This window comes from Suncus etruscus, chromosome 16 (genome assembly GCF_024139225.1).
Source record: "Suncus etruscus isolate mSunEtr1 chromosome 16, mSunEtr1.pri.cur, whole genome shotgun sequence".
Classification (NCBI taxonomy): domain Eukaryota; kingdom Metazoa; phylum Chordata; class Mammalia; order Eulipotyphla; family Soricidae; genus Suncus; species Suncus etruscus.
Window position 1 is genome coordinate 77,991,220 of NC_064863.1, and position 18,439 is coordinate 78,009,658.

An 18,439-nucleotide genomic window follows, 5' to 3' on the forward strand; every position below is an offset into this window, starting at 1 on the left:
GGACCAGATGAAATACAGAGGATTGAACCTAGGTCAGCCATGTGCAAGGCTAGAACCCTACCCAGTGTACTATCATGCCAATTCCTCAGGTTAATTCTTAAAGAACTCTTTCTTCAGTATTTTTTGTACATTTTACTTAGTTTTCCTCTTGCATTTTCATTTTTATTTTTGCAGAGTATAATTCTTGGGCATTAATGAGTCAGGCTATGTCTGCTAAGTAGTGACTTTCCCAGAAACTTATATGGTTCATCTTGCTTTACAACAAAGGCTGCTGTGGGATAGAAGTCTAGGACCCTAAATTGAAGACTTATGGGGATCACTAGGATGCCCCATCTTCAATGAATGGTGATCCAGGCTGGGGTGGGGAGGTGGTGAGGAGCGCCTGGCCCCTGTGGGAGGGTGGCTGCAGAGCAGACTCTCATCACACAGACCTTAACTCTCGCCAACCCCCTTGGCCTCTTTCTACCAGGAGGGGATTAAAGAATTGTCTCAGAAGGTTTCCTGATTTGGTAGAGTTAAACAAATTATTGTAGTCTCCTCTTCTACAATGTCATTTTTAATTTTTTAAAATTATTTTCCTTTTCCTTGTACCTTGTGAGACAGTCTCATGGTTCCTGACTTAGTCTTACTCTATGTTGTTGGAACTTAGCTATTTTCCCAGATCGGTAGAATGGAGTTAATTGAAATTAACATTCATTTCACCAATTTTGGTTTTGTTCTCAGAGGGGAAACAAAAGAGAAAAGAGCGATCACTAAGTTATTAATGTACAAAGATTATGTTTACATTTGTAAAATAGATGCTTAGTTTCTCCTTAAAAATCATGTGTGTGAGTGTGTGTGTGTGTGTGTGTGTGTGTGTGTGTGTGTGTGTGTGAAGCAGGAAGATTCTTAGGTTTGTGATAGAAGACTGTTCAAGATCATTATCAGAGTCAAGACTTTTTATTTCAGTAACTTGATATTTTCTTTTAACTCATTTGGTTTTTGGGTTATAGCTAGCTGTGCTCAGAGCTTATTCTTGGCTTTGTGCATAGGGATTACTTTATTTATTTATTTATTTATTTATTTATTTATTTATTTATTTTTTGATTTTTTTGATTTTTGGGCCACACCTTGCAGTGCTCAGGGGTTACTCCTGGCTCTCTGCTCAGAAATAGCTCCTGGCAGGCACGGGGGACACCGGGATTCGAACCAACCACCTTTGGTTCTGGATCGGCTGCTTGTAAGGCAAATGCCACTGTGCTATCTCTTCGGGCCCTATTTTTTATTTTTGAGCCACACTCGGTGATGCTCCAGGGGTTACTCCAGGCTATGTGCTCAGAAATCACTCCTGGCTTGGGGGACCATGTGGGACCCCACGGGGGCGAATGGAGGTTCATCCTGGGTCAGCTGCATGCAAGGCGAAGCCCTACTGCTGCACCATCACTCTGACTCTAGGGATTACTTTGGGTGAGGCTCAAGGCACTGTATGTGGTGCTGGGAATTGAACTCAGGTTGGCTGCATACAAAGGCAAGCATCGTACCCTCTGTACTATTTCACTTCCCTCTATTTTTATTGGGAGAGTGGACTACACCTAGTGGCACTCAGGAATTTTGTAGTTCTATATGTATGTGTCACTCCTGGTCTGTTCAGGGATCCACACAATAGTGGGAATTTAATATGAGTCTTCAGAATGCAAAGCATGCAATCAGTCCATTGAGATATTTCTCCAGCTCTAATGTAATTAAGTAATGAATTAAAAAACATTTTTGTTGCCGTGTGATTGAACGTAGGACTTTATATTCCCAAAACATGTACTCTTAACACTGAGATACATCCCTAGCCTTCTTTTTTATTTTACATGATAAGGTCTTGTCCATTTTTTGGATGTGAAAGTTTAAGAGAAATTCTTTAAGGTAAATACACATTTTTTAAGATTTCATCTGGCTCAGAAAGTGTTGATAACTATTGAAGCCTGCAATAGATTATTATTCTGTTGCTGATGCTGAATTAACTACTTGAAATCATTAAAGACTACTCTTCTTTTTATTTTCTAAGCAGTGGTGTAGTTCAGATATTATCTTCTGCAGCCTGTTGGAATGGAAGCTTTCTGGAAAAAAAGTAAGTGTCTTAAGCCATCTGTGATTCAGAAATACACTAAACAGTGACCATGATTTAATTTTGTTCTTAATAGTGGTGGTTAGCCAGTGGCTGGTCTGGTGATTGTGCAAAAACTGGAATGCCTAATAATGATGAATAAGAGTTCACTATGGAGAGCAATGCTGATTCATGCCTGCTTGACAAAAAACAAACAAACAAAAAACAACAAATAAACCCAAATAATCAGAAAGTACTGTATCTTGTAGGGTTGAGGCAATCAAAAGCAAGATTTTTCATGGTATTTTAAAGAGTTAAACTTACCATGTGTTACAATACCTAAATACCTATTCTTAAATTCTTCTTTTTTTTTGTTTTGTTTTTGGTTTTTGGGTCACACCCAGCAGCATTCAGGGGTTACCCCTGACTCTGTGCTAAGAAATCACTCCTGGCAGGCATGGGATGCCGGGATATAAACCACCATTCATCCTGAATAGGCTGTGTGAAAGGCAAACGCCCTACCACTGTGCTATCTCTTCGGCCCTTCTTATTAAATTCTTAATGCTCTAATCTCCTTAGTTTGATTTTGTTTTACATAGGTCTTTCTTTTCTTTACTTTTTTTTTTTTTTTGTCTCATCCTCATGGTTTCTGGTACCCTACATTTTCAGAGAAACCTCTCTAGTAAATAACTATAGAAAAGATCCCTGAAAGTATAGTTTTGGTCTTTCTTTTCTTAAAATGAGCCATCTTAGTGGATGGTTCTAAAGGGATTCCAGGAGCCTTAGACTGAGATCAAGCCTGGCCCACTAGGAAATTACATTTGGGCTGAACTTTAGGTAATAAAATATTTCTTTGCTTTGCCTACAGATAGCTCTGTTAGGAACCTATAGCAGTGAAAGGTCTGTTGTGGGTTTTGACTTTTGTTGATCTCCGGTCCTAGCCACTCTCCATTAAAGGAGTGATAAAGGACTCCTGAAGCCTGAAGACTTCCGCTTCAGTTCTTTGGGGACACTTGAAGGAAGTGTTTCAGGAATGTTTTGCATTGAAGTCAATGATTTTCAGCCTTTAACTTCTATCACTGGGATAGCTAAAATAAGTTTCTCTTATTCAGCTCATTTCCCTTTCTTAGTCGTCTTCCAGAAAGAAGGATTCTGCATTGGCTGACATTGATCTTTTTGAACAGTGGTTTTTACCCGCTGAGATTTTTGTAGCCCAGGGAACATTGGCAATATACAGTGATAGCTTAAACGGTTACAGTAGGGGGAGGACATATTATTGGTATCTAGTGCATAGACCTTAGGGACACTGCTCAGTTTTCTCTGATTCTAAGCTTCTTCAGAGTAACACCAGCATAAAACTGTGTTGCCAGAATTGAGAACCTTGTTCTGGAAGGTTGGAAATGGGTCTCTGCAGAATCTGCAAGGTTATTTGTCAGTATCATGGGTTCCAGAGAATGAATAAAGGCCTTTTAAAGCTGAATGCTACCTCCTCTCTATGCTGGTTTAACAGTCCTGCTTCTGTATACACAAAGTGCATCAAAGGAAATGAAGACTGGTTTTACAAAACAGTAAATATATATACCATGGATAAAGTATTTTGTTTTTATCTTAACAGCCCAGAAGAAAGTATCACATCTGTAAGCAGCCAAAATTAATTCTGTGTTTCAGCAGATTTATTTTAGAAAAACAACAAATAACTCAACAAATAAATCTGAATTTGATCAGTTTCCAGTACTTCTTATGATTTTCTAAAAAGTTAGAAAGTTTAATGTTTCATAGCGTTGCTGATTATAACTTTACTGTCAGGGGCATTAAGGTTGTGCAATGGGTCTATTACTTATGAATAGAATCCTCTTTTGCATTTTTATTATTAATAGATTTCTATGATGTTGAGAGTGGAATTTAAGACATTTAAGTCTTAAACACTATAAGGTGGTTAGAAAAAATAAGTTTCTTGGAAGTTAAAAAGAGTCGTAGCGGGGCCGGCGAGGTGGCGCTAGAGGTAAGGTGTCTGCCTTGCAAGCGCTAGCCAAGGATTAGGACCATGGTTCGATCCCCCAGTGTCCCATACGGTCCCCCCAAGCCAGGGGCAATTTCTGAGCGCTTAGCCAGGAATAACCCCTGAGCACCAAACGGGTGTGACCCCAAAATAAAAAAAAATAAAAAAAAGGAGTCGTAGCGAGAGAGGAAATATATTAATAGTAAAAATAATCATTGTGCAATTATATTTGTATACTATATGTTAATTGGGAAAGAGAAACATTAACATTTCTCTTTTAAGGTACATATTAATTGTGCATTCCTGTGATTTCATTTTAAATACTTTTTTCAAAAAATTTTAAACCTTGTATTTTGTTGGATTAGTGAATTGTTTGTTGATGAGTAGTTGGTGTCCATAGCATATGTTTTGTGAAGCATAGCTTCTATAATATCTATTCCACAGTGACAGTAAAAGGCAAAACAAGGGACATTAGCTCAAGTGGTTGCATATGTCTAGTCTACGTGAGGCCCTAAATTTAATCCCTGGCACTTCATAGTTGTCCAGTCATCATAGGTGTGGTTTCTACCAAAAAATAAAAAAAAAACACAAAACCCCACAAACATCAGGGAAAATAACTGCTTCTAAATTTTCAGGTGGTGTCAAATTGAAATGATGTATCTTAAACATTGAAGAATAGAAGACTTTAATATTTAAGGTTGTTTTGAAAAAGGGATTCCAGAGAATTTTAGTCTCTGGGGCTTCCTTACTGTGTTTATCTGACACATCAAATTTGAATTTAGTCAGTATGAACAAACTATTTTATTTTATTTATAATTTCTATTAGAGTATTTGCTTGTTTCTTTTTCTTTTATTGTACACATCTTTTGGTTTTTCTTTGTTTAGAATCGATGAGCATTTTAAAACCAGTCCCAAAATCCCTGGGATTGACCTGAACTCAACTAGAGTATTATTTGAGAAGTTGATGAACTCTCAGCACTCCATGATTCTAGAACAGGTATATTCTTTACCAAGTGTATATTCGTAAAGAAATGCAATTTTTACTTTGTGCAAAAAATCCATTTTAAGAGAAAAAGTAAAATATATAGCAAAGTCTTGTATAATTCTTAAGTTTTTAAAATACATTGTTGACTACCTTTGGCCTACTTCCTTTTCTTTTTTGGCTTAAACCTTCCTCAGGAAATGCTCCATCAAGTTTCTGTATCTTCTCAGGCAGGTGTCTTTGGCTTTCTCTGGTGTATCCTCAGCACCTCAACCAGTCTATGGCTTATAGAAGGCCCTCAATGTATATTGAATGAATGAGAGCAGAACTTATTAAATGACTCATGAATTCAGAGATAGGTTAAAAAAGATTTCAGGTCTGTTTGAATTGTATATATTATTTTTCTCATACAGATTTTGAACAGCTTTGAAAGTTGCCTGATTCCTCAATTGTCAAGTTCTCCACCAGATGTTGAAGCAATGAGAATCTATTTAATTCTACCTGAGTTTCCTTTGCTCCAGGACTCCAAATATTACATCACACTGACTATTCCCCTGGCCATGGCCATTCTACGTCTGGATACAAACCCCAGCAAAGTCTTAGGTAAATTTTATAAACTCATTGCCAGTGATTTTTGTGACTTTTAATTTTTATTGGTGTGGCCAATGCCTCTTGATGAATTAATATTGGATCTATTTGTATCATTTAATATCCTTAGTATCTAATTAGCCATATTTTCATTGTGAGCATTTGAACCTTTAGTTAGGTTATTTGCTATACAAGACTAATCTTGATTTTTAAATATTCACAAAGATGTATTGTTCAGCTTCAAACCATTTTTCTCCTCCTATACTTGCTGGTAGTTAATATTGCCTCCAAATTGAGCGTCCATGGGTTTTTCTTTCTCCTATACCTAATTGAGGGGGAGGGAGTGCAATGAAAAGATCTGGTGATATGCAGGTCTCCAAAAGTGAAGCGGAGCAAAATAAGATGACCTCCTGGAGACTTACCAAATGTTTGTTTTGTTTTTCTTTTTTAGGACAGTTGAGTCCACACTGATTTTTGCAGGCTACGGACACTTAGCTGAGATAAGAACCTTCCGTTCCTCAGTGAATTGGAGAGTGTCTCTCATGGGAATAGCACCTGAGATGTTTTTATTAATCAAGTGCAGAAAATTTGTCACCTGGCTTTTTCCTTTTATTTTTTCCTGGTAAATTTTTTTTAGGTGTTCCTTGCAACTCAGTAACTTCTGCGTTCTTCCTGGACTAGGATGTTACTTGGGTGTGGTCTCTTGGGCATAAGTCTTGAGATCCTGTGTTTCAAAGGGGGGGGGGGGGAATATGGCTTTTCCACATTGAGTTCTCAGAGGATATCCAGAGAGAAAGAATCATGAACATATTATTCCATGTTTGTTCTTATATGTTTTAAGATTAGCTACTTGGAGCATATTTTCTGATGTATTCTAATAGGCCATGGGTTAGAATCTTTGAAAGGATACTTGACTTCTAAGCTTGGGTGTTTTTTTTAAATTTATTTTTACGTAGATTAACACAAAGAGATTATGTCAGTTCAGTAATTAGTTTGTTTTATATCTAATTATAAAATTCAAATTTTAGAAGATTCCCCCAAATAGGGGGAATCCCAACAGAATCAAGATTCTTGATATTTTATTCAAAATAGATTTTTTAAATATAATTTTTATTTTGATCATAGTGGCTTACATATTGTTGACAATAATATTTTAGGTAAATATTTACATAAAATCAGGGGGGATTCCCATCACCAAATTGTCCTCCCTACACCTCCGTTTTTGTCCTACCTCCCATATCCTCTTCCCTCACCCCCAGGGCTGCTAGAATATGTAGTCCCCTATGTACCTATCCTACTACATAGTAGTCTTGCACCAAAATAGATATTTTTTTATTTAGTCCATATGTCCACCATCTTTTAGGTTTTAGGGAATTTAAAAAAAGACTAAAACATTATATTTCAGCCTTTTATTATTTTAGTATGACAATTTAGTTTTGATAAAATGGATCAATGTTCATGTCTCAAATCTCGATAAGAGACATGAGAAAACAATTTGACCATTGTTTGGTGAAAAGAAATTGTAGTTTTCAACAAACAATGCCTATTACAGGGAAGGAAAAGTTGTCAGCTTGGTGGTAGATCTGGGGAACATGGTCCTTTTACTGGCTGAGTAGAACAATGAAGAGACTAGGGTTTCTGAATATTCCAAAATGTGTATCTTAGCTTTTGCCTGTTCCTGGGGAACTGGTCATTTAAAATAGCCTCCTGAATGAAAGTTTGAGTGGAAGAAATAAGAGCTTCACAAACCCCACTCCCTCTAAAACACTTCATGGATTCTTACACAACTGCTATTCTCTCAAGAAATCCTTTCATGTAATCTTTTAAAAGTCAGTTTGAGCAACTATATTTTAGAATAATGTTCATCTTTTAGCTGGAGCAGTTTTTAGCCACTAGGGAGAAGAAATAAATACTTGATCAAGATTACATGTTGAACTATGTCTTTTTCTTTCTTTCTAAAGATAACTGGTGGTCTCAGGTATGCCCGAAATATTTCACGAAGCTGGTAAACCTCTATAAAGGTGCAGTCGTTTATCTTCTGAGGGGAAGAAAAACATTCTTAATTCCTGTACTATTTAACAATTATATTACAGCAGCTTTGAAGCTCTTGGAAAAATTATATAAGGTGAGCGTGGATAAGAACCAGTGGGGTGAGGGTTGAGTAGATAAAAAGGTTCCAAATCCTACTGAGATATTTTAACAGAAGCCATTTTCTAGTCACTGGGCTTTACTGTCTTATTCGTTTTTGTTTTTTTTTTATTCAGGTAAATCTTAAAGTAAAGCATGTGGAATATGATACATTTTATATTCCTGAGATTTCTAGTCTTGTGGACATTCAAGAAGACTACCTCATGTGGTTCCTGCATCAAGCTGGCATGGTAAAAATTCATGTAAATCATACCATAAAACTTTTGTCTTTTCTTGAAATACAGATACGGATAAATGCATGTCTGACTCTTTTACTTTGAATAGTCACAACTGAACACGAGGAGTAATAGATGGACAGGATGCTAGAAATTTTAGTTGCCAACATGAAAAAAAAATCAATGTATCTGCAGCAATAAAACTCACAAAAACAGAATGGTAGTTGCCAGGGGCTGGGGGGTTGAAAGGGGAAATTGATCTTTGAGTTTATTTTACAGATGAACTAGTTCTGGCCGGAGGTCCATGTACAGTAGTAGTGAACATTATTACCTGTCCACTTAAAAAAGTTAAGGTGCTAAACTTTTATATATAAGTATATATGTTGCCATCATTTGAAAAAAAAGGTGGCTACATCCCATGAAATGTTTGCTTTCTTAACACTTGGAAGATCTGGTGACATGGACCTGTTTTTCCAGATGATGCCAACTGACTGGAGTGTAACAGTGGCTCTTCAGGCGAGATTTGTGCATGCCACACTCTCTGGTGCTGCTTAGAAAAGACTACTTGCTAATTACCATATTTTCACAGCTAGCTGACTTCACTTCTGTCAGCTTCCCAAGCCCTGCAGAGCACCTGGGTTAAGGTTGTGTATGAATTGGCACGTGTCACTGACCTGGCTCTCACTGGATGTTGCATGTTCTAGCTAAGGATTGTGTATTCGTGCTGCCTCCATGGCTTGGTTACAGCTGTTTAGTTGGCTTGCACCTGTGATGTGGCATATATGGGTTACATTAGGGTCCTCATCTGTAGAATGTGTATAAGTTAGATTTGTGTCAGAAAACAACAATCACTTGATTAGTGTAAGTAGCAAAGCCATGCACAGCAGAGACATTTAAAATGAGTCCTTCTGTTTTAATAGGTTTAACATCAGTATTAGGCACCTGCTTTTCTTAAGAGGCTTAGCAGTGGTCTTCAAAAGCAACGCATTTAATTTTATTTAGCTAAGCAATATTGTTTTCTATGTATACGAGGCAATATAGCATTTTTTTTGCTGCTGTAGTTTTAGGGGGATTTTCTTTGAGGGGATACTCCAGAAACTTGGGGGTCACTTCTGGTTGGGGACTCTGCTAATCAGACCAGGTGTGCCAGTGGTTTGGCCTGAGGATGAGATGATGTATGTGCTGCGGGGACTTACCAGGACAGAAGTGTGGGAGGCAAGATTATAGGATGCAGAGTTAGAATACAGGCCCTGGTATGTGCAAGGCATGCTCCTGTTTATTAAATTATCTTCCTAGTGCCAATATTACATTTTTAAAGAAAATTTTATGTTATCCTTAAAAATGGGAGAAGGACTTTTCAGTAAAAAGAGGTTAAGGAAATGACTTTTAAATTTTTTTATTTATGTATCATATAGTTGACATAGTTGATCATGATATATTTGTTTTTAGGTAAGTGGGAGTGAATTATTAAAAAAGAGAAAAATGGAAAGAAAGAAAAAGAAAGAGGAAGAGAAAAAATAGTATAGCAACAAGCAAATTTGTGAAAAGGATTTTATCACCAATGCGGTCATTCAGTCATTGTCAGAAGGTTTAGTAAGGTTTTATTGCTATTTGAGTATTCTGTTACTTCATTTTTTTCTGAATATTAAGTGGCTTTGGATACATATTGGTATCTAAATTGGTGTGTTCTTATGAGGATGACAGTAAAAAAAAATGGGGTTGTTGCTCGGTCCTGAATGTGGCTGTGCAGTCAGGAATTTCAAGCACTATTGCTGATACTGAAGCATGTGGTGTGACATGTTTTTGGCTGCCAGGTCTTCCAGAAGTATGAGAAGGTAGGGAGAGGGTGCCCATATTCACTCCCCCCCAAAAAAAGGTCCTGGTGATATCAGCTCAAATACCAGCATACCTAGAGTTTTGGCTAGATTGGTATTTCTGCAGAGAGCCAGAGATGAATGGTGAAGCAGGGCCATTGGTAAAGCAGCATTTGTGGATGATGGGTATAGCAGGCTTGGCTGAAGTTCAGAAGGGCAGGGACTTGGCCTGACCTCTCCTCCCAAGATTGCCAGCTTCAGCTGGCATGATTTTTCACAATTTGGTTTATATCTCTTTCAAGAACAGAGTGAGTCTATGGATGTGGTCAGGTACAGACATGGTAACTGCATTTGTGCAGGAAACATTTTTATGGGAAATATAATATACTAGCTAACAATGAACTATTTTCACATGCTAACTTAGAACTTATAAAAATGATAAAAATTTCTTTGATAAATCTGTAAATATGTATTGAATGATCAAATATAATAAGCTGAAATGATTCTTTTTAGTTATTAGGCCAATTTCTTTAATTCCAGGTAAGGCAGTGGCTGTCCAAAAGAGTTTATCTGTTTTTCTACAAGTTCATTTAAACTATAAACACCAGTTATCTGGATTTCTAATCCACTCTTTCTGTGATCTGATGTTGGATAATAGATTTCTAGTGAACGGAATTCTTTTCTACCCAAGAAACAGAATCAAAGTTGCATGCATTGATTTCTAGACCATCATAACTATTATCTGAATGGAGAAACTTAAATCAGTAACTCTTTTTTTTGTTGTTCTTCTAATAACATCTTGCAAGCAAATATAGACTTCGATACCAGTTCCTTTTCTCCTGAGAAATTAATGTAGATATTATAGAGGGAAGAAAGGTGAAATATTATCTGTGAATTATATGAAATTTTTTTCTGTTGTTTAAGGTACAGTACCATGTGAAGTAAAATTTAAATATCTTGAATTTTTTATTTAATATCTTGGTTTAAAATTTTTTTGAGATACACTTGGTGGTGCTCAGGTGTGATGACTGACTGTGCTCAGGAATCACTCCTGGAGGTTTGGGGACCATATAGGATTGAATCCTACTCGGGCATACTAAAAGTAAGCACCATATCCTCTGGTACTCTGTTGCCTAGTATCTTGGGTTTTTAAAGTTAATATATTTATTTTGTCACATTGCTCATACTTTTTGTGTGTGTGTGTGTGTGGTGAAATGCTTAGTTCTTCTGACAAATTTGAAGTACACAAAAACATATTAAGGAAATGAGAAGATAGTGCAGGGTTTGTACACAGTGTGCTGTGCATGTGGAAGGATCAATATTTGATCCTTTGGTGCCACATTGTCTCTAATCACTTTTGGGAGCAACCTCTGAGCACAAAGCCAAGAGTAGCCACCTCCACCAACACTCCAGATGGCGCTCCATCTTGTAACAAGGATTCTTTCCTTTGATTGTTTCTCCATCTCCCCAACATGCATACTTGCTTTGACAACTGCCATTTTTCTCTCTGTATCTTGGAGGTTGCTTTTATTTATTTTTTTTATCATTCTACATATAAGAAAACTGTGAAGTATTAGGCTTTCTCCTCTGGTCTTTGTTATCTATCACAATGCTCAGGTTCATTCATGTTGTGGCAAATGAAAAGATTTCCTTCTTTAATGGCTGAATAGTGTTTTATCATGTGTATGTACATGTATCCATGTATAAAACAATACATCGATTTTTTACTATTAAATTTTTAACTTTAGTAGCTATGTTAAGGGTATAGTTCAGAGTATATGCTCTAGAATAAAAGAAATGGCTTCAAATCTCAACTGCTACATTCGTTATATAATCTTAGGCAAATTGCTTGCTTTCTTTAGAACAGCTTTCTCATTTGAAAGAATCATGATAGGACTATGAGAAGCAAAAGTTAGAGAGAGCCCACTGCTTGGCATAAGGAAGCCTTCAAGAACAGGTCAGTGAGTAGTTTTAGGACAGTTGATGATTGCTTTGTGACTGCTGGTCCCTGAGGATAGTTACTGGGGACAGCTTTTGTGAAGTTTTCTGTGCAGAAGCAGCAGTTTTGCAAAAGTGACATAATACATCTGTGCAAAGAAGCACAAAAGGAATGTCCTAAAGTAGTTGGGTTTTGTTGCTTTTCAAGAAGAGGGTTTTTCTAATAGTACATTATTATCCATAGTTAAAAAGCCGAAAGGACCTGGAGTGAGTCTTCATAGATGGCAGTAATGCTGGAGCAATTTAGTGAGACAATTTAGAGGTACAAGAGACAGAAGGGGCTACTGCTATGGCTGCTGGTAGGTGAGACCAGCCAGCTGTGGTTTCTTCAGCAAGCTGAGAGGCTGGTAATACTTTCCATAGTCTAGTCCTGGAACATATGGTCCTGTGCAGACCCTGGGATAGCTCTCATGGCTTTTAACACTACAGGGCAAGCATTGACATGGCATTGAAAAGGAGAAATGTTCCCAAATATTCCAGTTCTTTCCCAAACATATAATCATTGCTAAATTTCCCCCAGTGCTTTAACAAATGAACTGCAATCATAGTGTAACATCATTTCTAGTGGAAATGTGTATGTGTATGAGCCTCCAGGATTTTGAGAGTTTGAGGGTTGCAAGAGACATTTGGGGAGACTGGACAAGCAACTTCTGAGACTGGAATAGGTGGAATCACACATCTTACCAATCTGCACACATTTTTCTGGGTTAGGGATGACAATCATGGAGAATAATGGTAATTGAAGTTTTAGTATTTATTTCACATGCATCAAAAATACCAGTCCCAACACCATTTCTAAAGTATTCAGCATTTACAGTATGTCAGTGATATTAAATATAATTAAGTATAATTCAAATGCAACAGCCATTTATAAACAAACATTTACGGACAAATAGCATATCTTCATAGAGGTCTGTTGCTACATTTTAGAAATGTTCCAAGAAGAGCCGGAGTGATAGCACATTTGCTTTCCATTTCAGCCAACACGGGTTCGATTCCCAGCATCCCATATGGTCCCCTGAGCCTGCCAGGAGTGATTCCTGAGTGCAGAGTCAGGAGTAATCCCTGAATACTACCATATGTGGCCCAAAAACTAAAATGAGAGATAGAGATAGAGAGAGAGAGAGAGAGAGAGAGAGAGAGAGAGAGAGAGAGAAAGATATGTTCCTAGTGATCTCTTCATATACCAATCTCCAAGAGATAAATACTGATACTTAATGAAAATTGTCTTGAAATTTATTTTATCAAACTACACACAAACACAAAATGAGGTATGTTTATCCTTCATAGTTAGACAAGGCTTAGACAATTAGGAGACTAAATAATTATACAACACTCTGAATCCTATGTAGATCCCCTCTATCCCTTTAACCTGAAGAGCAGGAACATCTTGTGACTCAGGACTTCCTGCCTGTTCTGGCTTTCAAGGCTCACTCCTTCGTGATTCATCTTGCAGCTGCTGTTAAAGTTTTGTTCTCACCATGAGTTCAGCCCATCCTGGTCCTTTCCTTTCACTTGAAAAGGAATACTGCTTTATTGCCTTTGAACAACATTACAACAATAATATAACCACAATGCATAAAATGTAAACACAACCATAAAATTAACATTATATGGTAACACATATAAGAAGGATGTCATTCAGAACATGTTTCTGTTATGTTTTTAGGATATACTTTTTTAAAAATTACAATATTAAAAAAATACAGAGAGAAGGTTTCTGAGGTCAAGATAGTGTTTCCGATTAAGAATTTCCGATTAAGAATGCTGTTGAGCACCAGAGTGATACTATGGCATGTAGAATGCTTGCTTTTAAGCGGCTGATCTGGGTTTGATCGTCTGTACCCTATCTGGTCTCCTGAGTCCTGCCAGGAGTGATCCCTGAGTGCACAGCTAGAGTAAGCTTGGAGATCTTCCAGATGTAGCAAAAAAGTGGGAAGCCAGAGAGATAGTAGGACAGGCACTGCACTTGTCTTGCATGTGACTGACCTGGGTTTGATCCCCAGAACCCTATATGAAGTTAACGATGCCACTGTTAAATTGAAGATTTTAAACTTTTTTTATAGACTGATACTACAGTGAGTAGTATCAGAAGAGGGCATTTGCCATGCTCTATGACCATCTGGATTTGATGCCCAGCATCACCTGAGTGCAGAGCACAGAGTAAGCCCTGAGCACCATCAGGTGTGCCCCCCCCCCCCCCAAACAAACTAAAAAAATCTTGTTTTCATTTTTTTAGCCCCAATATTTTTAACTTCTATTAAAACATCCAGTTTGGGGCTGGAGAGATAGAACAGCTGCTTCAGCTGCAACCTTGGTCCCCATCACCACATATACTTCCCCAAGTATTCCCAGGAGTAAGCCCTGTGCATCTCTGAGTGTGGACCCAACACTCCTCCCCAGTCCCGTCTCCCACCCTCAGTATACGTCTAGTTTCCCATCATGGATCAGTCAACTAGTGTTAGTTCCCAGATTAAGTAGTCAGGTAGGGTTTTTTTTTTATTTAACATTGGTAAAAGGCTAAAAAAGTTATGACTTTGAAAATTCGAATAAAAACTTTCTTTCTCTACACAGAAGGCCAGGCCATCTATAATACAGGTAAATGATCCTTTTAAATTGTACTCATATATTTTTTCCAAAAGTATTCTCTGTGGAATACTATAATAGTGCCATTAATTTGTTTTGTACCAGGATGCAGTAACACTTTGTTCGTACCCTTTCATCTTTGACGCACAAGCCAAAACAAAAATGCTACAGACTGATGCTGAACTACAGATGCAGGTATGGGGTTGTATTCTTTAGTCTCTATTCTTTCATCCTACATAGCACTTGGAACATATCTATCACCTTGGTGCCTGCCATCTGTCTTCTGAATCTATTTATTTATTTATTTATTTATTTATTTATTTTTTGGGCCATACCCGGTGACGCTCAGGGGTTACTCCTGGCTATGCGCTCAGAAGTTGCTCCTGGCTTGGGGGATCATATGGGACGCCAGGGGATCAAACCACAGTCCGTCCAAGGCTAGCGCAGGCAAGGCAGGCACCTTACCTCTAGTGCCACCGCCCGGCCCCTGTCTTCTGAATCTTAACTCAGCCTTCATGCTGATCCTTTTATGTAACTATCAGCAATTAATTAATTTTATAATTATTTATTTATTTATTTATTTGGTTTTTGTCACACCAGCAGTACTCAGGTGTTACTCCTGGCTCTACGCTCAGAGATCACTCCTAGAGGGTTGGGGGACCATCTGGGATGCTGGGATTCAAACCACCGTCCTTCTGCATGCAAGGCAAATACCCTACCTCCATGCCATCCCTCCGGCTCTTAATGTGATACTCTTTTAGTAGTTTTGTAAGCCAGATAACATGAGGGAAGAGAGAAGAAGGTTGGTTTCTGCTATTCTTTGAAATCCCAATTCTCTTCATATTCCCTTTGAAATTTGGATCAAGGTGAAGATCTGTTATACCTTTTTTAGAAATTTTGTTGGATATAGAACATATGTGATATATATATATATATATCAGATGTTGGCAAGCATTTTTATGAAGAGCTATATCGGAGATATTGGGTATAGGTAGACAGCTCAGGTGCCAGGGGTGCAAGGATCCAAGTTTGAATCCCAGTCATACTTTACCTTTACCCACTCTCAGTACTAAGTTTAGCTCTGGAGGTCTCAAGTACCTCCAGTTATGGTCCTGGTGGTCCCCAGCACTTCTGGTACTGAGTATCCAGCTTAGTTAACCAAGTATTTCTAGAAGTGCCCCATGTAGGTCTCTTAAGCATTGCTTAGGAGATTCCTCAAAGAGAATATCATAGTCTTTGTTTCAATTCATACAGTGTCTGTCTCAGCTCTTCAATTTAGTTGTAGCACAAAAAGCAGTGATGGGGGGGCAGAGTGATGGTGCAAGCAGTAGGGCGTTTGCCTTGCATGTGGCTAATCTAGGATGGACCGCAGTTCAATTCCCTGGTGTCCCATATGGTCTCCCAAGCCAGGAGTGATTTCTGAGCGCATAGCCAGGAGTAACCCCTGAGAGCACTGGGTGTGGCTCAAAAAGTAACAAACAGAAAAACAACCCAGTGATAGGAAATATGTAAATGAATGAACATGGTGGTGTCTCTAAACAAAAGAGAACAGGCAGAAGCTGAAGATGGTCCATGTTCCATCATTTGCCGAATGTGATAGATTTTAAGTGGAGCTTAAGGAGCTGAGGAGGGAGGGAAGGAGAAAGAGAATAGAGAAAGAATAGAGAGGAGGGAAGGGAAGCACAGGGAAGGGGAGGAGAAATGAGGGGAGAAGAGTGGAGAATAGTGGATAAAGCACTTGTCTTGCATGCAGCTGAGTTGTTTGATCCCTGTCACCACACTTTACATGTGGTTGATCCCTGACACCTCATATGGTCGCTAAGCCCTGCCAGTACTGATTTCTGAGATAGAATAAGCCTTGAGTGCCAACAGTTGTGGCCTCCTAAACCAAAGCCAAAAACAAAGACCTCAACAAATTGTTTTGGTGATGTATTTTAAATATATATATATTTTTTTTGTTTGTTTTTTGTTTTTTGGGCCACACCCGGTGACGCTCAGGGGTTACTCCTGGCTATGCGCTCAGAAGTCGCTCCTGGCTTGGGGGACCATATGGGACGCCAGGGGATCGAACCGCGGTCCGTCCGAGGCTAGCGCAGGCAAGGCAGGCACCTTACCTTTAGCGCCACCACCGGGCCCCTTAAATATATATTTTAATGATAAAATGTGACTCATTTTTAATATAAAAATGACTTTAGTGATTTAGCAGTTCAAATCTATCAACTCGTACTGTTGGCAGATTTATGACTTTGTTTTCTACTTTTCTCTTTCTCTATATCTCTGTTTATTTAACTTTCTACCTTTTCATGGTGATATTGGACATTGAAAAATTTTCAGGGAATAGGGCCCGGAGAGATAGCGCAGCGGTGTTTGCCTTGCAAGAAGCCGATCCAGGACCAAAGGTGGTTGGTTCGAATCCCGGTGTCCCATATGGTCTCCCATGCCTGCCAGGAGCTATTTCTGAGCAGACAGCAGGAGTAACCCCTGAGAAACGCTGGGTGTGGCCCAAAAACAAGCAAACAAAAAATTTCCAGGGAATAATAATTTTAACAAATGGTTGCTTGGTTTTGTTACGTACCATTTTGAAAGTCATAATTTTGCCCATTATTTTAATATAGTATTATTTCAAACTTAATCACCTGGCCTAAATAATCTTCCTGGATCTGATTATTGACCATATGGTTTATAAACTATTTCATTTCCTCTTCTTGGACTCTGATTAAAAAACTTAGGTGTTATTTAGTCATGAACATCTCGGAAGGTCTGGTGTAGTTTGTAAAATAAGCAGTATGGAGCTGCTTTTTGGCCTGCTGAGCCCACACTCACTCTAGAAGCACAGCTCAGTGTGCCGCACAGGAGGGACCCCCTTAACGGTGTTCTTGGGTGTGCTGTTGCAGGTAGCGGTCAACGGGGCCAACCTGCAGAATGTCTTCATGCTTCTCACACTGGAGCCTCTGCTGGCCAGAAGCCCGTTCCTGGTTCTTCATGTTCGCAGAAACAACCTCGTGGGAGATGCCCTACGAGAGCTGAGCATCCATTCTGATATTGATTTGAAAAAGCCTCTCAAAGTGAGCCTTTCAGTATATTCTTTTCAGTGGCATCCTGTGTGTTCTGTAAATAGCAAGGGTGAAGCAGGAACGTTCTTACTAAGATTGGGGAGTGCGACATTCATTATTTCACTCTTGGGGGGGGGCACACCCGGTGATGCTCAGGGGTTACTCCTGGCTATGCGCTCAGAAGTTGTTCCTGGCTTGGGGGACCATATGGGATACTGGGGGATCGAACCGCGGTCCATCCAAGGCTAGCGCAGGCAAGGCAGGCACCTTACCTCTAGTGCCACTGCCCGGCCCCTATTTCACTCATTTTTTTTAAAAGAATTTCAGTATCTTTTATCAAATCGCTGTAGTTGCATGTTAGAAAAGTTACAGAGAGTATATTCGGCAGGGCACCTGCTTGCTTCTAGCAGACCTAAGCTTGATCTACAGGATCCCATATAATCCTCCCAGCCCAACCAGGAGTGATTCCTGAGTGCAGTCAGAGTAAACCCTGAGTGTACATCATATGATCCAATCTCCATCCCTGGAAAAAGATTTTAATAAAACTGCCAATGTATTACTGGAAATGCCAGAGGGATAGTAGGGATTCCTTTGCTTCTTATGTCTCTGGTTTACCTTTTTTGATTTTTCCTAAAACAAAAAGCAAACAACAACAAAACTGCCTCTTCAGCTTGATATTAAGACAGCATCTGGGAAGTGTCTGGATGTCAAAGATTTAAGAGAAGGTTAAAAAGTGAGGATGGAAGTGGTGAGATCATGTAGGAAGTTGTTGGCATATTATGATTGTTCCTTTTAGGATCTTAATATGACTGAGAAATGTATGCATGTCTCTGATACTATTTAGTATCTCCAGGGCTTAGTATGACTCTTCATACACAATAATGTTGAATAATTGTCCAGTCAACTGTTGGAGGTTGTCTGAAGTATTTCTCTTTCCTGTTAGAATTTCTTGCTCTGTTTCAAGTCCTGTGGTAAACTTGAG

At 38.7% G+C, this 18,439-nt stretch overlaps 1 protein-coding gene and 1 pseudogene across 1 annotated transcript in view; one reads left to right on the top strand and one right to left on the bottom strand.

The window, feature by feature from the left end:
- HERC3 (HECT and RLD domain containing E3 ubiquitin protein ligase 3) overlaps positions 1-18,439 on the top strand; it is an 84,793-nt gene that overhangs the window by 39,672 nt on the left and 26,682 nt on the right. Inside the window, exons 10-17 of the mRNA XM_049789752.1 lie at positions 2,039-2,098; positions 4,959-5,070; positions 5,469-5,658; positions 7,605-7,768; positions 7,908-8,021; positions 14,393-14,416; positions 14,510-14,599; positions 17,299-17,469. Coding sequence (XP_049645709.1) covers positions 2,039-2,098; positions 4,959-5,070; positions 5,469-5,658; positions 7,605-7,768; positions 7,908-8,021; positions 14,393-14,416; positions 14,510-14,599; positions 17,299-17,469 — 925 coding nt within the window. The remainder of the gene's footprint in view (positions 1-2,038; positions 2,099-4,958; positions 5,071-5,468; positions 5,659-7,604; positions 7,769-7,907; positions 8,022-14,392; positions 14,417-14,509; positions 14,600-17,298; positions 17,470-18,439) is intronic.
- On the bottom strand, positions 2,689-2,795 carry LOC126032866 (uncharacterized; annotated as a pseudogene).